Raw genomic sequence first — 18120 nt, 5'->3', positions numbered from 1 at the left:
CCCAGGGTTTAGGCTTCACATGAATGCTACTCCAATAAAATGATCTTCAGGTAAACTGAAAATCTCAAGTGAGTACTATTAGTATGGAGCATTGAATAGGTTTCTAGAGCAAAGGGGTGCTCACCAAGGGAAAGGGTGCATATTTTTATTGACCTCAAATGTGTTTTTGTTCTAAAGAAATTTAAACCGCAATGTGGAAATACAAGTCTGCTTAAGTCCCTGGTGAGTTTTGGGGGTAGGAATGGCTCAAGTGGGACTCACCAGAAATGGAAGGAGATTTGTCCTGGACTGTTCATTGGCTTCTTTTATTCCTTTGTACCTTGCATTTTCTGTGGGGCAAAATACAGACCGTTCTCTAGTTCAGGACCCCCATATGAAATCGACCCACAGTTTAAGAAGCACTGAAGAGGTCAAAAATGCAAAACATTTAAGAAGCCCGGCTGGTTGATATATGTTGTTAGCTTATGTGCTTGCATGGGTACTGGGGGCCCTTTTACCTAGAATTGTAGAGCCCTAGGCTCAAGCTATATTCTGATATTCACAGGGGAGACCCTGGGTGAGAACAAAATGAGACAAATTCTGAAGTTCCCAGAAGAAATACTGATTTAGGACATGATCCAAGAATGATACATGAGAAGTCTCCAAGATTTTATGTTATCTGTATAAACTGAGAGGGGGTACTCAGGGCTACAAGTTAGCATATACTTACCCACATCTTATTTAGTATAGTAGCTATTGGGGTGTGTGTGTGTGTGTGTGTGTGTGTGTGTGTGTGTGTGTGTGTATACACACACACCCAAATTTTTTTCTTGCTCCTCCTTCACTCCCCCTCCCCCACTACCATACACACTAGATAGTAAGCTCCTTGAGGACAAGGATGATTTACTTTATGCATAATGTATTTAACAGTGACTACTCTGGCCACTACTGCCAGGCCAAGTTTGTTATATTTTACCCCTCCACCAGGGTTCTCCAGTACCTTTAAGGGAGTTTAGGGGTATCCAGTCCCTCCGCCATTGGTTCCAATGCCAATCAGTTGTGTTCCCTCAATTTTAGGATTTCACAGTGAGGCAGCTGGATAGATCACTGGCCCTGGATTCAGGAGGACCTGAGTTCATGTCTGGCCTCAGACACCTACTAACTGTGTAACCCTGGGCAGATAACCTCTGTTTGCCTCAATTTCCTCAAATGTAAAACAGGGACAATAATATCACCTACCTCAAAATGTTGTTGTGAGGCTCAAATGAGATTTTATATATATTATATATATATATATATATATATATATATATATAGATGTATGTATGTATGTATGTATGTATGTATTTTTTGGCTAGGCAATGGGGTCAAGTGACTTGCCCAGGATCACACCGCTAGTAAGTGTCTGAGGCCAGAATTGAACTCAGGTCTTCCTGAATCCAGGGCCAGTGTTCTATCCAATGCGCCACCTAACTGCCCTGAGGTAATATTTTTAAAATGCACTTAGCACAGTGCCTGGCACACAGTTAGGTACTATAGAAATACTTATTCTTTTCCCTTCCTCTGTGTTCCAATTCCATTTAATCACTTAACAGTCAGATCAGCTTTTACAAAAGAATATTTACTTCAACAAATATAAAAATGTAAAGAGTCTTTTCTGGGCATGCCCACATTGCCTAAGTTAGAGTCACTCTGCTTCCTCTTCCACATGAATGAGGTAGTGTTTGATTGGCTGCACAGCCAGAAAGCCTACATCTTTAGAACTGGTGCAACTGAGACAGTTGTTCACTTTCTAGCTATTGTTTTTTCCTTCTTGAATTTTTCTACTTTGGCCAAAGTGCAGTGCTATGAACTGAACCAGTGAGAGGAGTTGGGGCTCCTTGCCCTGCTCTCCCTTTTACTCCTTGGCTCTGAGAAGTGTGTGTGTGTGTGTGTGTGTGTGTGTGTGTGTGTGTGTGTGTGTGTGTGTGTGCCTCTTTTTCTGTGTGGTGTCCTTTGTTTTCAGTTTCAGGTGCTGGCAGTGATTCCCACTGGGCCTGGGAGTTCAAGCCATGATGAACTTGGAGCCAAGATTCCAGACAGAATGTTTCTGTCAGCCAGCCCAGCAGGGAAACCCAGAGAATCCAGGGTGTCTAGTACTCAAACCCAAGGGGGGCAGGTTTGGCTTAGAACTGGGACTATGCTATATAGGAAAGAGGCTAAGCTATTCTGCCTCCCACCTGTCAGGGGAGTAAGTTTGCATACTTGTAATTATACCTTTTGGATTAAATATTCCTTTGTAAAAGCAAATTTGTCAGTGGCTAAATGGAACTAAGGTACAGAGGACATCTCCTCCTTATACTTGAGGAAATACCATTGTGGGTGTTGGAGACATTTGTAGAGAGCCTACATATCCTCATCCCCCTTAAGGGTTCCTGAGGTCCCTGGAGAAGGGAGATGTAACCTACTTGGCCATCTAGGCAGTAAGGTGGAGAGTAGTCAGTATAACACAATAACACAATCACTAATTCATATATCAGCATCATCAATCATCATCAGCATCATCATCATCATCAATAAATAACATAATCAATAATTCACTGCCTCAGTGACTAGGGTTAGGAGGTAGATTAGGTTCATAGCTTAACTCAGGTCCTGTCTATTTTAGTCCCACCAAGTTTCAAGTCCAAGCTTCCTCTCCTCCCCCCAGCCTCAGGCTTGAGTCTTGGGCAGCATAGTTTCTCAGGTTTGCCTGACAGACTGGAACAATATCCGGCCTGGAGTCTTGATCCAAGGTTGGCCAAAGCTTGAGCTCTCAGGTCCTGGAACTCCACCACTTGCGGAAAAGGACAGATGCAACAGAGCAAACCCCAAACCCATTTCTTGGGGCCACAGGGCCTAAAGATGAGGGAGAGTCACTTACCTTCTCCCCCCACCACCCCGAAGTCAGAGATTTCAAAAGAACTAATTTGGGTTCCCTGGAAAGAAGATTCTCTTTATTCCTGAAGCCCTTTCACCAGACAACTGATTGTCCCAAAGGTGGTAGATATGGAGAGGCAAGGGCAAAGTAACAAAGGGAACCAGCTTGTCTGTAGGAGACATGGAACCACATGGTCTGAAAAACGACAATAAGCTTCAGGTGAATGGAATCTTCACCCCTCAGGACACCAAAGGAAAGAAAAAAAGACACAGTCTCAGTCTGGTCGTTTTCAAGATGGAGCCTGTTCTGTCTATGAAGCGAATGGGCAGGGGATGTTCCTACCCATATGATGGCAACGCAGAACATCTTCTCTCAGAAGCAGGTCCCTTTCGCTTGAGTGCCTCCATGTTAGGTGATCCGGACATGCACAAAACAAAGCCTTTGTTACCTGTACATCCCTTCAGATGTATTCAGTGTTGATGTCTCAGAAACCACAGGAAAATTATGTACTTATTACTTTTCTTTTTTTAAGTAAGGGGGCAGAGAAGTAAAAGAATTCAGCACATAAATTAGGTTCCTTTGCAGTGGTGAGTTTTGGGGGGTTTTTTTAGTTTTAGGGTCAAAGATCATCAACAGCAATGACAAATTAGAGCAAAACTGACCCTAGAGGCAATCAAATCCAACTCTTTTTATTTTATTTTGCTTTTTGGTGAGGCAATCGAGGTTAAGTGATGTGCCTAGGATCACACAGCTAGTAAGAACGTAAGGTGGTGTTTGAGCCCAGATTTCCCTGACTCCAAGTCCAGGGACTTGTTCATATCCCACTGTCTCTGGAGTCTGTGTCTCTTTATGAGAAAAAGTGCTCAGTGGTTGTTTACTTAGGCTTTTGTATGTTTTGGAAGCCCAGATCATTCTTCAGTATTTCCAAAAGAAAAAAGTAAAACGCTAGAAACCCTTCAACAGCAAAGAGCCATTCTGCTCTTTGCAAAAATAGGAAAAGGAAGAGTGAGAAAGAAACATCGTGGGAGGGAGATTAAACGGGGGAGAGAGATTAGATAACAGCAGATAAACTCCCAGATGGGCAGAAAGGAGAAAAGAGAGCAAGTAGAGAGTAGGATTGCCAGACCAGAGCTAGATCTGCGCCTAAAACAAGCACCAAAGTTGGTGAGTCTACGGTTTGGTTAACTATGCTGATGACAAGAGGCAAATGCCTCTCCTTGGCACTCTCCAAGAATTCTGTAGCATACCATCTGGAACTGATATATGTTAACTAATTTATAGTTAGACTTTCATTTACAGAGGCAGCTAGGTGGCACAGTGGTGGGCCTAGAGTCAGAAAAGCCTGAGTTCAAATCTGACCTCAGACATTTTTAAGAAGTGTGACCCTGGACAAGACATGTAATCTCTGTCTGCCTCAGTTGCCTCAGCTTTAAAATGGGGATAATAATAGCCTCTACCTCACAGGGTTGTTGTGATGATCAAGTGAGATAATATTTCCAGAGCACTTAGCACAATGCCTGACACATAGTAGGTGCTTAATGAATGCTTTCCCCTTTTGCTCCTACTGGAAGAGGGGTCTCCTTTTTGAGTGAATAACTCTTAGAAGTTTTGGCTGCCGGGTGAGTGGAACAGAAAGAGAATTTTTTCCTTCCTCCCCTAACCCAACCTTTCAGGGTTTCACTCCACAACTGCTTTGAGCTTTGACTGCCTCCCACCCTAGAATTGCTGGTACCTTCCTTTTTTACATATGAGCACAAGGGTGTGGCTGATTCTCTCGGGCACTCACTAGATATTTCCTGTGTGGGTTCAGTTGCCTTTATACAGTGGTTAAGGTCTTATAATCTCAGTGGATTAAGGAACTTCTTCATACGTTGTGGATTTAAAAAAAAATAACAACACTTTCTTTGGGGTTTTAGAAAAACTCCTTAACAACTTTATAACTTTCACCCAGTTAAGTATTTGCTGGCCCCAGCAAATCAACCATAGAGGATTTGAAGCCAGGGAATCAATCGAGGGACAGCTGGGTGGTGCAGTGGATAGAGAGTCAGACGACTCATCTTCTAGTGCTCAAATTTGGCCTCAGGCAATTACTAGCTGTGTGACCCTGAGCAAGTAACTTACCCCTGTTTGCCTCAGTTTCCTCATCTGTAAAATGAGCTGGAGAAGGAAATGGCAAATTACTCTGTCAAGAAAACCCTAAACGGGGTCTCAGATAATTGGACATGACTGAAAAACTACTAGGAGACCGAGAGTATGGAACAGCCAAGGTGTTTTCTTGGGAACATGTGGTTTGAAATGAAGTTGGCCAGATTAGAAAGTAAAAATAAATAAGGCCACTTCTGCTAAGCACAGCAATATTTTACAAGAATAGGAAATTCGAATACCCCTTCCACCCTCAATACATCCTCTTCCTTTTTTTTTTTAACTAATTCAAAATCAACAGAGGAAACCTGGCAGAGGTAGCCAGTGCTCCCTGCAAATAGTTCCTAAGATCAGGAGAAGAAGTTAATAGCACCTGTTGGGCCTATGCAGCAAACACACAGAGTCTTACACTATCGTTTGTTGAGTCAGAAATAATATTTCATTACTTGTATAAACCACAGTTTGTTTAGTAATTTCCTCAGTTTTCTAGAAGGCAGTCTAAGGAACTGTCTCCTTTAGGTTCAGGAAGTTTGTTTTGCTTATATTTTCCCCTCCCTTATATTACCCTCGCCTCTTGCTCTCATCCCCATCCCAGTTTGAATACTTAAAAAAACCAAACTAACAAAACTCATTGTTGAGCATTTAGAGTTTTACATTAGCTGCACCCTCCCTGTCTTTCAAACTTTCCCCCCACATTATTTAACAGCATACTCTTTCTTCTTTTTTTATTTTATTTTTTATTCTGAACTTAAGAAATAAAACAAGCATTTCCATAAAATATTAGAACAAAGGTGATTGCATGCTATTCTTTTTAACTACATAATAAAGTTATCATGTAACTTTCTTCTTTTCCTTTCTTTTTCTACCCTCTAACCCCAGTCCTACAGATGGCTACCATTAGACACAAACATGTATATGTATTTATATATATGTACGTGTATGTATTTATATCTATATCCACATATATTTGTACAATCATTCTATACATACTTCTATTTATCAGATCTTTCTCTGGATGCAGATAGCATCTTCCTTCACAGGTCTTTTGTAGTTAACTTAGGTATTCATAATGGTCAAAATGACTTAGTCCCTCAAAGTTGTTAAAATAATGTTGCCGTTACAACGTTCTCTTGGTTCTGCTCATTTTGTTCTCCATTATTTCATGCAAGTCTATCCATGTTTTTTTAAGACCATCAAGCTCCAGGGATGCAATCAGTTAGCAAGCAGTACTCACAGAATTCAGCATACTCTATAGACCTGCCAAGCTGGCCTCCTTGGTGTTCCTCCCAGGTGGTTCTCCATCTCCTCTAACTGTGGGATTGCCTTCTAGAGTCAATTCAAGGGCCACCATGCAATAGGAGGCCTTTTCTGGTTTCCCCTAGGGACTAGCATCTTCTAAAGTTAAATTCTACCTACCTTGCATGTGTCACATATGTATATGTAAATAGGTATTGTATAGTTGGACCGTTTCCCCCCACTGACTTAGAAAGTACTGTTGTAATAGTCTCTTAACTGGGCTTCCTATCTCATCTTTTTTTTTTTCCCTCCTAACTATCCTCCGCATTGCTGTAAAAGCACTCAAAGGAGGGATGGTCAAAAAGGAAAGGAGAGTCTGGAAGTGGCAATGGAGAACACGGAGTATGCCAATTGCTTCTCCAGGACCAAGGTCTTAGGGGACTTTAAAGTTGACAAAGCACTTTACGTATATTTACTCATGTGATCTTCACAACAACAACTTATGACAGTAGGTGATATTTCCTTTTTACAGATGAAGAAACTGCTCAGGGTCATTTGCCCAGGGTCACACATCTAGTAAGTGTCCGGCACAGGATTTGAACATAGGTATTCCTGATCCCAAGCCCAGTACTCTGTCTACTCTACCATCTAGCTACCTACAGAAGGTACGCTAGCTCTGGAAAGGATGACCATGGATCCAATAATGACCACTAAGATTTCAATATATTTATTTAAAGTATAGGTTAACTCTAATTTATATTATTCGACCTTCATTCATTCACTGAGACAGCAAATAACACAGTGGATAGAGTGCTGAAACTGACGTCAGTAAGATCTGAGTTCAAAACTCACTTCAGACATTTTTTAGAAGTGTGACCCTGGACAAGACATTTAATCTCTGTCTGCCTCAGTTGCCTCAACTTTAAAATGGGGATAATAATAGCCTTTACCTCACAGTGTTGTTGTGATGATCAAGTGAGATAATATTTCCAGAGCACTTAGCACAATGCCTGGCACATAGTAGGTGCTTAATGAATGCTTTTCCCTTTTGCTCCTACTGGAAAAGGGGTCTCTTTGAGTGAATAAATCTGCTAGAAGTTTTTGTTGCTGGGTGAGTGGAACAAAGAGAGAGTGTTTTCTTTCCTCCCCTCCCTGCAACCTTTCAGGGTTTCACTCCACAACTGCTTTGAGCTTTAACTACCTCCCACCCTAGAATTGCTTGGGTACCTTCCTCTTTACATATGAGCACAAGGTGTGGCTGATTCTCTCAGGCACTCTCTAGATATTTCCTGTGTAGTTTCACTTGCCTTTATACAGTGGTTAACGTCTAATAATCCTCTCAGTGGATTGAGAAATTGTGGATTAAAGAAAAATATAACTCCTCAACACTTTATGCTCTTTTACACTTTGCTCTGGGGTTTTAGGAAAATTCCTTACAACTTTATGACTTTCACCCAATTAAATATTTGCTGGTCTCAGCAAATCAGCCATAGAAGTTTCTGGAAGCAAGGGAGTCAATTCAGAGAGACAACAGGGTGGTGTGGATAGAGTGCAGGGCCTGCAGTCAGGATGACTCATCTTCCTGAAATCAAAATTGGCCTTGGACAATTACTACCTGTGTGACCCTCAGCAAGTCACTTAACCCTGTTTACCTCAGTTTCCTCATCTGTAAAATGAGCTAGAGAAGGAAATGGCAAATTGCCCCAGTATCTTTGTTAAGAAAACCCCAAATGGGGTCACCAAGAGTTGGACATGATTGAAAAGAACAACTAAATGATCCAGGAGACCAAGAATATGAAGCAGTCAAGGTTCAGAGTAGTTGTGGAATGAAACACAGGGAAAAGGTCTTGTCCTTTTATCTTCTCCACAATCCTATAGGTGGTCATTTTCTTCTCAAAGAAATAGGATATGTACTTGAAAGAAGCACCTCCCACTAGGCAGCTAGCATTGGCTGAGCAAGCCAAGAGCTTCTCAAGAAGTTGCTACCAAGGCTTAAAACATCCATTTCTCAAGATCCTTGTGATCAGGAAAAGAACCACAAAAGAAGCAGTCAAGCACGTGAGGTCAGATCTCAGACTCACCTATAGAAGCATAGATTCTTGCCATGCTATACTTGTCTTGAAGCTGCTGGTTCTTGGATGGGCATGGGTAAGTGGGTGGTGCAATAAGGAAATAGAAATTCTCTCTTCCCCTTGTTGGAAATCCAAGGGAAAAGATGCTGGAGTCCAGGGTGTGCTGGAGCCATCTCTGACTGGCAAGCCCATGATTATATTTTTTAATGTGAGCACCTATACCTCAAAAGCTACAAATCAGGGCTTAATTTACTGTTTTGTTGATTGTCTAGACTTAAGAAAGTGATGGCAAAAAAATGTTAATAATGCAAATTAAACTTTAAAGTGTGTAGTTAGTTTTTGGAGAGCTGGTTACTAATCATTTGTCAGCGCACCCTTGCATGAGTGGCAGGCTTAGAAGAAAAAAGGACATTTAAAGCCTTTCCTTTCCTTTTAGAGGTTACTAAGTGGGCTGCTCTTTCTGGATCAATTGCCAATCATTTTATTTTTTTTAATTAGTATTTTATTTTTCCTGATTATGTGTAAAAAGAATTTTTAACATTCATGCCAATCACTTTCCATATGATTCCTCATTAGCAGGCAGGAGGAGGTGAGACACTCCATGAATCCTTTAGCAAAGGACCAATGATCATGTCCTGTAGAAGTTGCCCAATGTGCATTCCCATTTGTGCTATTAAAATAAAAATAAAAAGCAAGATTGCAAACAGATACAAACAAAATTGAGATGATAAATAATGGTAGGTGAAGGAATATCAAATCAAAGGACATGACCATTTTGGTCTTATTTATGTAATTCCACAGAGAGCCAATATGGTGTAGTGCATAGAGGACTGGCTTTAGAGTCAAGGAAGACTTGTGCCTGTTCCCCACCTCTCAAACATACTATTTGATACTTAACCTCTCAGCACCCCGCCACCCCGCCCTTGGAGCAGCTAGGGTAAATAACTTGTCCAGGGTCACATTGTTTTCCTGGGCCTGTGTGGTTTGAAATGAAGCTCACCAGATTAGAAAGTAAAAATAAATAAATCCACTTCTGCTAAACACAGCAATGTTTTGCAAGAATTGGAAATTCCCTTACACTGCTCTTCCCCAGTACATCACCTTCTTTTTCTACCAATTTGGAGGCAACAGAGGAAACCAGGCAGAAGTAGCTGGTGCTTCCTGCAACAGCTCCTGAGGTTTAGGGGTGGAGAGGAGAAGTTAGTAGCACCTGCTGGGCTTATGCAACAAACACCACAGAGTCTTGGACTATAGCTTGTTGAGCCAGAAATAATATTTGGTTACTTGTATAAACCACAATTTGTTTAGTAATTTCCTCAATTTTCTAGAAGGCAGTCTAAGGGACTGTCTCCTTTAGGTTCTGGAAGTTTGTTTTACTTACAGATTTTTCCCTCCCTTATATTATCCTCCCCTCTTTCTCTCTTATACCCATCCCAGTCTGAATACTTTAAAAAAAAAAACTAATAAAGCTCACTGTTGGGTATTTGGAGTTTTTTTTTTATTAGCTGCCCCCTCCCTATCCTTCAAACTTCTTTTCCCACAATATTTAATAGTGTTCTCTTTTCTCTTTTTAAAAATTTTTACTTTTTTATTCTGAATTCAAGAAATAAGCATTTCCAAAATATACAACAAAGTTATCATGTAACTTTTTTTCCTTATTTTTCTTCCCTCTTCCCTTTGCCTTACAGATGGCTAACATTAGATACAAACATGTATATGTGTATGTATATATATATATATATATATATACATATATACATATACATATATGTACAATCATTCTATATATCTATTTATCAGATCTTTCTCTGCGTGCAGATAGCATCTTCCTTCATAGGTCTTTTGTAGTTAATTTAGGTATTCATAATAGTCAAAATGACTTAGTCACTCAAAGTTGTTAAAACAATATTGCTGTTACTGTATACAATGTTCTCTTGGTTCTGCTCATTTTGCTCTCCATTATTTCATGCAAGTCTATCCATGTTCTTCTAAGATCATCAAGCTCCAGGGGTGCAATCAGTTAGCAAGCAGTACTCACAGAATTCAGCACACTCTATAGACTTGCCATACTAGCCTCCTTGGTGTTCCTCCCAGGTGGTTCTCCATCCCCTCTATCTGTGGGATTGCCTTCTACAGTCAAGTCAAAAAGTCACAAGTCAAGTCACAAAAAGACAGAGTGAAACAAATTTTCAGTTCAAGACAACCTGAATGGTTGATCGAAAAGGTCTATTGCTAAGGGCTGGGAGAGGAGCACAGTCTAGCGTGGGCCATGCCAGGCCTCAGTGAACCTGGAACAGTCCTCAGGGAATTGAATCAAAGGGAGCTGTGGCAGTTTCCAGACTTCTCAACCCACAAACACCAAAGACAACTTAGAAGGTCAATAGGAAAGGTGTGTCTGACCTCAGTGAGAGAGGAGCTTGATCTGGCCCCAGGCCCGGCACAACCCTGGTGCTGTGGCAGCTTCTGGAGCTCTCGACCCACAGACAGAGGGGAATCAAGTGGCTGATCAGAGGGGGATTACAGGGATCTCTTTGCTGGTGCTGAGGCAGGATACTCTTGCTTTGTCCATGCTTGGATCTGGGTTGCAGTTCTGGGTGGTGGTCCTGGGGAGAGGAGGAGTGCTGGTATGGTGGAGCTTGTGGTGGCAGTCTAGAGAAGATCCTCCTCACAGTTCCAAGACAGAAAAGAGTGCTTGTGGTCATTCAAGGACCAGGGCCCAGGCCAGGAAAGGAGTAAATACCTTGCTGTTGATCATACCATCTTGGAAGAATTGTAAATGTACAGGTCCCTAGAAGTATCTTTGAAAACAGCTGCACAAAACCCTCAAAACTTGGGATAGTACATTCTCCACACTGGAAGCAGACCCCTACCTTAACAAAGAGTTTAAAATTCAAGTAATTGGCTGGGATCATGAGAAAGCAGTGCAAAAAAAGTGAGACCATAGAATCTCACTTTGGTGACAAGAGTAAAACATACCAACAGAAGAAGACAACAAAGTCAAAGCTACTACATCCAAAGCCTCCAAAAAATATGAATCAGTTCCAGGCCATGGAAGAGCTCAAAAGGATTTTGAGGAAGTAAGAGAAAATAGAGGAAAAATTGGGAAGAGAAATGAGACTGACACAAGAAAATCATGAAAAATGAGTCAACAGCTTGCTAAAGGAGACCCAAAAAATACTGAAGAAAATAACACCTTAAAAAATAGACTAACCCAAATGGCAAAAGAGGTCCAAAAAGCCAATGAGGAGAAGAATGCCTTAAAAAGCAGAATTGGCCAAATGGAAAAGGAGGTCCAAAAGCTCACTGAAGAAAATACTTCCTTAAAAATTAGAATGAAGCAAATGGAAGCTAATGACTTTATAAGAAATCAAGAAATCATAAAACAAAACCGAAAGAATGAAAAAAATAAAAGATAATGTGAAATATCTCACTGGAAATACAACTGACCTGGAAAACAGATCCAGAAGAGATAATTTAAAAATTATTAGACTATCCCCCCCCAAAAAGAGCCTACATATCATCTTTCAAGAAATTATCAAGGAAAACTGCTATGATATTGTAGAACCAGAGGGTAAAATAGAAATTGAAAGAATCCACCGATCACCTTCTGAACGAGATCCTAAAATGAAAACTGCCAGAAATATTATAGCCAAATTTCAGAGTTCCCAGGTCAAGGAAAAGATATTGCAAGCAGTCAGAAAGAAACAGTTCAAGTATGCTGGGGCCTTAATTAGGATAACACAAGATTTAGCAGCTTCTGCATTAAAGGGTCTGAGGGCTTGGAATGGGGCTTGGAATTCTGGAGGCCAAAGGAGCTAGGGTTACAACCAAGAATCACTTACCCAGCAAAACTGAGTATAATTAAGGATGGGAAAAATGGATATGCAATGAGATAAGGAGTTTCAAGCATTCTTGAGAAAAAACCAGAACTAAATAAAACAGTTGACTTTCAAATACAAGACTTAAGAGAAGCATGAAAAGGTAAACAGGAAAGAAAAACCATAAGGGAATTATTAAAGTTAAACTGCTTGTATTCTTACATGGAAAGATGATATTTGTAATTCATAAGACCTTTCTCATTATTAGGGTAGTTAGAAGGAGTGTACGTAGACAGAGGGCACAGATGTGAATTGAATATGAAGGGATAATACCTAAAAATAAAATTAAGGGATAAGCAAGGAATGTACTTGGAGAAAGAGAAAGGGAGAGGTAGAATGGGGTAAGTTATCTTGTAAAAGAGGCAAGAAAAAGCTTTCACAGTGGAGGGGAAGAGGGGAGAAGGTGAGAGGGAGGGAGTGAACCTCACTCTCATCAGAACTGACTCAAAGAGGTAATAACATACACACTCAATTGAGTATAGAAATCTATCTTACCCTACAGGAAAGTTAGGGGGAACAGGGTAAAAGAAGTGGGGGGAGTGATAGAACTTATGACAGACTGGGGGAGGGGGTAGTCAGAAACAAAATACTTTTGAGGTGGGGCAGAGTGAAAGGAGAGAGAGAATGCAATAAACAGGAGGGTGAATAGGATGGAGGGAAATACAGTTAGTTTTTCACAACATGACTTTTACGGAAGTGTTTTGCATGACTGCACATGTATAACCCATATCAAATTGCTTGCCTTCTCAATGAGAAGGGGTGGGGAAGGAGGAAGGGAGAGAATTTGGAACTTGAAGTTTTAAAAATGAATGTTAAAATTGTTTTTACATGTAACTGGGGAAAAATAAAATACTAAATAAAAAAAAGAAAAAATGCTTAGAGGAGAACAGAATGAAATTCAGAAAAAAATGAAGACAAAATAGTTTTGGAAATAGCATGTGAATTTATTATATACACTTTTTAAAAAGGCAATCAATACAGCAAAGAGATTCAGTTACATATACAATCTTCTTTATGTTTCCTATTTCATATGTAGAAATTCTCTTTTTTTGGCATGACTTGCAATCAAAATAAAAATTAAATATAAAAAAGGAGATAGTGAGATGAAAGAATTGGGGGCAGCTAGGTGGCGCAGTGGATAGAGCACCAGCCGGGGAGTTAGAAGGACCTGAGTTCAAATACAGCCTCAGACACTTGACACTTACTAGCTGTGTGACCTTGAGCAAGTCACTTAACCCCATTGCCTACAAAAAAGAAAAAGAAAAAAAAGAGACGAAAGAATTACAAATGATTAGCCAAGACTACATGGGGGGGGGGCATTATGGCTGCTTGAAACACGTATACTGTTGCCATGGGGGAAAGGGATTAAACTTATTCTGTTTGACCTACCAGAAATAATCAGAAGTAATGAGTAGATATTGTAGAGGTGCAAGATTTTTGTTTGTTTTTAAAATTTGTGTTGATGTCATTTGCTTATTACATGATCTTTATTTCTGAATACATTCTTCCTCCTCATAAAAAAACAAAGTATATGCTAACTCTAATTGTTTGACTTTCATTCATTCACTGAGGCAGTAAATAGCACAGTGCATAAAGTGTTGAACCTGAAGTCATTAAGACCTGAATTCAAATAGAGTCTCAGACACATCAGCTTGTTGTTTTTTTTGGTTTTTTTTTTTACCCTGGGCAAGTCATTTAGCTTCTGTCTGCCTCAGTTTCCCTATTTATAAAATCTATAAAATGAGGGTGATAATAACAGCACATTCCAGAGCCATTGTGAAGATAAAAAAGTGATAATTGAGATATTTTACAGTCCTTAAAGTGCTATATAAATGTTAGATTTTTATTATCCTCTTCCTTATTACTCATTATTATTTGATCTTTCCTGTTATCTTTACATGTGACATTATTCTGAGCATCTAAATGTCATAAGAAATTTCTGTTTTTAACTGTAGATCCCTGAGTTTATTTTTACTTTCTCTGTCTTAGTACCTTTCCTAAATCCCGGATTTTAAAGCATTCAGTTAGTCAGTCAATCAACTAGCATTTATTAAGCATCTACTATGTTCCAGGAGCTATGTGCTGAGGATACAAAAAAGGAAAAACCCAAAAACAAACAAAAAAGTAAACCCCCAAACCCAGCAGTTTCTGTTTAAAAAAGAGCTCACGGTGTAATGTGGAGAATGTGATGGCAAGAGGAGACAACATTGAAACAAATTAGTGCTGTTGTTGTTCAATCGTGTCTGACTTTTTGTGACTCCATTGGGGTTTTCTTGGTGAAGATACTAGAGTGGTTTGCCATTTCCTTGAAGTCCCTTCTGACTGAAACATTCTATGATTCTATAAAATATAAAAATAGTATCATTACCAAAAGAAAAATTGTGATAAGATTTGGCCCCAGTTTATTAGCAAAATTAATATTTGTGTACAAAATGGAAATCAAAATCCCTGGGCCTTGGTTACTTCATTTGTGAAATAAGGTCCCTTCCAACTTTAAATCCATGTTCTTAGGATCATTGGTGACATTTCCTTGGTGTAGTATTGTGGAGAATTGCTTCAACCCCTTAAATGCAATCAGTAGCAGGGTTTTGAAGAGTATCTTCTCTCACTGGCCTGTTGTTAGCATACTTGTGCAATTTACTATATTCTGTATCACTAGGCTTAATCACTAGTGAAATCTCATTCCATTCCTCAGTTCTTGGAATTCTCACACTGTCATGGCAGACATTTTCAAAGAAGCACTTGACATTTCTTTCCGCCAATTCAGTAGCATACTTCTTCGATTCAGCAGTTAATGTCTCATTTTCTTTTTTCATGTAGATTTTCTGGAACTGGAGCTGAAGAAAACCAACTCGAGATGTGCAACAGCAACAGAACTTGATCATCGTGAATAAAACCATGACACCAGCTATCAGTCCCCAACCTATTATCTTTGGAAAAGAGACCAACATGACACAGCTGGGTTACAATTTAGCTATAGCAAGGAAGATGATGACAAGATGATGATACTGACAGTAACAAAGTAAGAAAGAAAAGAAATCCCTCCCCCAAAAATAGATATTACTCTTTCACTCTTCATGAGGCTGGAGAAACCACAACCTGAAAAGTGGAAAGGGCTAAATCCAGATTGGGATCAGTAATGTTATCATTCACAGGTAATAACTGCTTACTTGGAAAGTCAGTCATGTTCCCAGGAATGGAAGGACCCCAGGGAAAGGACCTAAACCATATAATCCAATGGAAATTCAAAACCTAAGCAGTTGTGGGACTCAGTATAATCCAGGCAAAGGTAGACTAGAACATTAGACTTGTTAATTCTAGTCTTTCATTTGATTTAATATCATTTTGCATGTTGGAAGGATTCTAAGGATGGGATTCTAAGGATAAGCTCTAACTAGTCATGTCAATTCTTTCTTTTAGGGAAACTTGGGGCTTAACCTCATTCATTCAATCAGCAAATGCTCCATTAGGGCAAGGTCTGTCTTTGTGTCATCATTGACAAATCTTGGAACATAGCGGGTGTTTCATAAATGCTTGTTGATTACTTTACTAAATATCTGTCGTATGCTAAACTTGTTGGAAAATACTGAATTTAGCAGAGTCATGGTCCCTGTCCAGGGTGAGACGCAAACACAAATAATCATGTAACCAGGCTTCCACTGAAGCCTGAGAGTGGGGCTCCCCCTGACCTGGCCTTTTTAATACACAAGATTACATTAAGATAAGAACATTAGGGAGGTGCAAAACAAAGTCTGAGGTACCAAGATCCATTCTTTTCCGTGTCAGACTTCCTTGAGGAGGTAGCTTTTAAGTTGATTTTGAAAGAATAGGTGGCAATCCGACAGATTAAAGAAGGGTAGGAAAGGCATTGTAAGAACAGGTGATTTAGAACGGTTCCATCAATCAGTCAACTAGCAAACATTTTTTGAAGCTCCTAAAATGTGCCAAGTATGGTGCTGGGTACACAAAGACAACAATGAAATCATCTCTGACTTCTAGAAACTTACTTTCTACTGAAATTGAGGGGGAGGAGGAACAATGTCTACACATTCTGTTGAATACAGTCTACCTAGAAAGAAGTTACAAAATAATGTATGCAGAAAAAGGGAAGGCATTAATTAGCCTCTGAAAATCACAAGTTTCTAGTTCCCAACTTGGACCTTCTGTAGCCTCCACTGTGTTCCTCTGTCCAGTCGAGTTATATCCTCTCCTATCTCTCCAACCATTTCCTTTTCTCTTTCCCTATCCCCACCCCATCTGATAGGAATCACTTTACTTTCTCCTGAGATCTTACCTGGGATATAGCCCTGACCTTCTGCTCGAAGTTTGTCAAGCTTGTCTGCTGGCAAGGCATCTGCAGCTCTTTCTCAAAACAGTTGTGTTCCTGACACAAGCTCCTTTGCTGCTGCTCATTTGCACTGAACAGACACACAGAGTAATTACCCTCGAGCAGTGCCATTGTAATCCAGATGAAGGGTGCCAGGAGAGCAGTCAAGGTCACTTGACCACATACCACCTCCTTACAGAACATCACTCTCTTGCTAGGCGTTTCTGGGCTAGCCTTGCAGGATTTCTTGTCAAGAGTGTATATCTTCTCAACAGTGTCTCTCTGGTCCTTGGTACAGCAGCCAGTTACCACCCGCCCTACCTTAAAGCTCAGCAGGTAGCGCAGAAGGAAGAGGACCAGGGCTGGAGCGAAGAAGAATAAAAGGGAATAGGGCATTTTGTATCTATCGTCACAGGGGCATTGGAACACTATCTTGGAGAAGAGGGTCTGCCCACCAGCTGTCAGCAGACTCCAGAAGCTCATGGTCACGGCCTTGTGGTGTTTGATGAGCACGTCCAACAAAAGATGAAACTTTTCCATGGCTTTTCTCCTCCTCACTCCTGGCCTGGTCAAGCAGATCTCCCGTTGCCTCTACCTTGTTTCCTCAGTGTATCTGAATTTTATTACTAGGGAAAGGAAATGAAATGCTACTGCTTTATAAAAGCAGTTTCCTCTTACAGATGCCTTAAAGTTTTGCTTTCTTTTTTGGTAGCATTCACCTCAACAGTTGTAAAAATGTAACCCTAGTTGGGGGTGGGGGTGAAGACTAGGCAGTGTTGAGAAATCTCAATACTTACACAATGGCTACACAGTGAGCTGTAGCCCTGACAATGAGGGGTAACAGCAACAATGTGATAAGTTTGATTCATAGCGGTCTTTATGACCAGAAACAAGTCTGGGATTTTGCTGTGGCTGAGATAAGCCAGAGGGTAAGTGCAAAGAACTGTTATTATGCCAAGCTCAGGGCACAGCTGGTTTGCTAGGCCTTTAGCTCTGGAAAACAGGGTGTTTCCTAACATCTTGACACTGATCTAGAGCCAGATGTCCTGGAGAATGAAGTTAAGTGGGCCTTAGGATGCATTGCTAATAATAAGGCTAGTGAAGGTGATGGATTTCCAGCTGAGTTATTTAAAACCCTAAGAGATGGTGCTTTTAAGGTGCTGCATTCAGTATGCAGCAAATTTGGAAAACATTAACAGTGGCCATTAGTTGGAAAAAATTGGTTTAGGTCTCAATACTAAAGAAGGCAATGCCAAGAGTTATTCAAATTACTGAATAATTGTGCTCATTTTATGAGCCAGCAAGGTTATGCTTAAGATTCAGCAAACTAAGCTTTAGCAGTATGTGAATGGAGAATTACCAGGAGAGCAGGCTGTTTTTTGAAGAGGCAGAAGAACAAGAGACCAAATTGCTGACCTGCACTGGACTTTGGAAAAAGCAAGTGAGTTCCTGAAAAACATCTACTTCTATTTCATTGATTACACTAAAGCCTTTGTGTGAATCACAACAAACTATGGCAAGACTTCAAAGAGATGGGACCAACAGATCATCTTACTTGTCTCCTGAGGAACCTGTATGCCAGCCAAA

The 18120-nt window shown here is 40.3% G+C and overlaps 1 protein-coding gene and 1 long non-coding RNA gene across 4 annotated transcripts in view; one reads left to right on the top strand and one right to left on the bottom strand.

Annotated features, from left to right (window-relative positions):
* Positions 1-15120, top strand: part of LOC144457555 (uncharacterized) — a 28140-nt gene extending 13020 nt beyond the window's left edge. For all 3 annotated transcript variants that reach the window (XR_013486963.1, XR_013486962.1, XR_013486964.1), the window contains one exon: positions 15027-15120. This is a non-coding gene — a long non-coding RNA (uncharacterized LOC144457555). The remainder of the gene's footprint in view (positions 1-15026) is intronic.
* LOC110197589 (calcium homeostasis modulator protein 6-like) lies at positions 13127-17240 on the bottom strand. The gene is made up of 2 exons (XM_020971624.2): positions 16501-17240; positions 13127-15136 (listed from the first exon to the last, which is right to left on the bottom strand). The coding sequence occupies exons 1-2, from the start codon at positions 17071-17073 to the stop codon at positions 14771-14773; spliced, it is 939 nt and encodes a 312-aa protein (XP_020827283.1). The 5' UTR covers positions 17074-17240; the 3' UTR covers positions 13127-14770.
* Between the last annotated feature and the right edge of the window lie 880 nt (positions 17241-18120).

The sequence above is a fragment of the Phascolarctos cinereus genome, unplaced genomic scaffold (genome assembly GCF_003287225.1).
Source record: "Phascolarctos cinereus isolate Bilbo 61053 unplaced genomic scaffold, phaCin_HiC Scaffold_5;HRSCAF=322, whole genome shotgun sequence".
Classification (NCBI taxonomy): domain Eukaryota; kingdom Metazoa; phylum Chordata; class Mammalia; order Diprotodontia; family Phascolarctidae; genus Phascolarctos; species Phascolarctos cinereus.
The sequence above is the reverse complement of the archived record's forward strand: the minus strand, read 5'-3'. Positions and strand labels throughout refer to the sequence as shown.

Bases quoted from the DNA above. Each gene is read 5' to 3' on its own strand.
- LOC110197589 (XM_020971624.2), bottom strand. From the start codon at position 17,073: ATGGAAAAGTTTCATCTTTTGTTGGACGTGCTCATCAAACACCACAAG. The intron at 15,137-16,500 runs GTAAGATCTCAG...TCTTTTCCAAAG, and splicing joins AGGTCAGGGCTATATCCCAG to ATAATAGGTTGGGGACTGAT.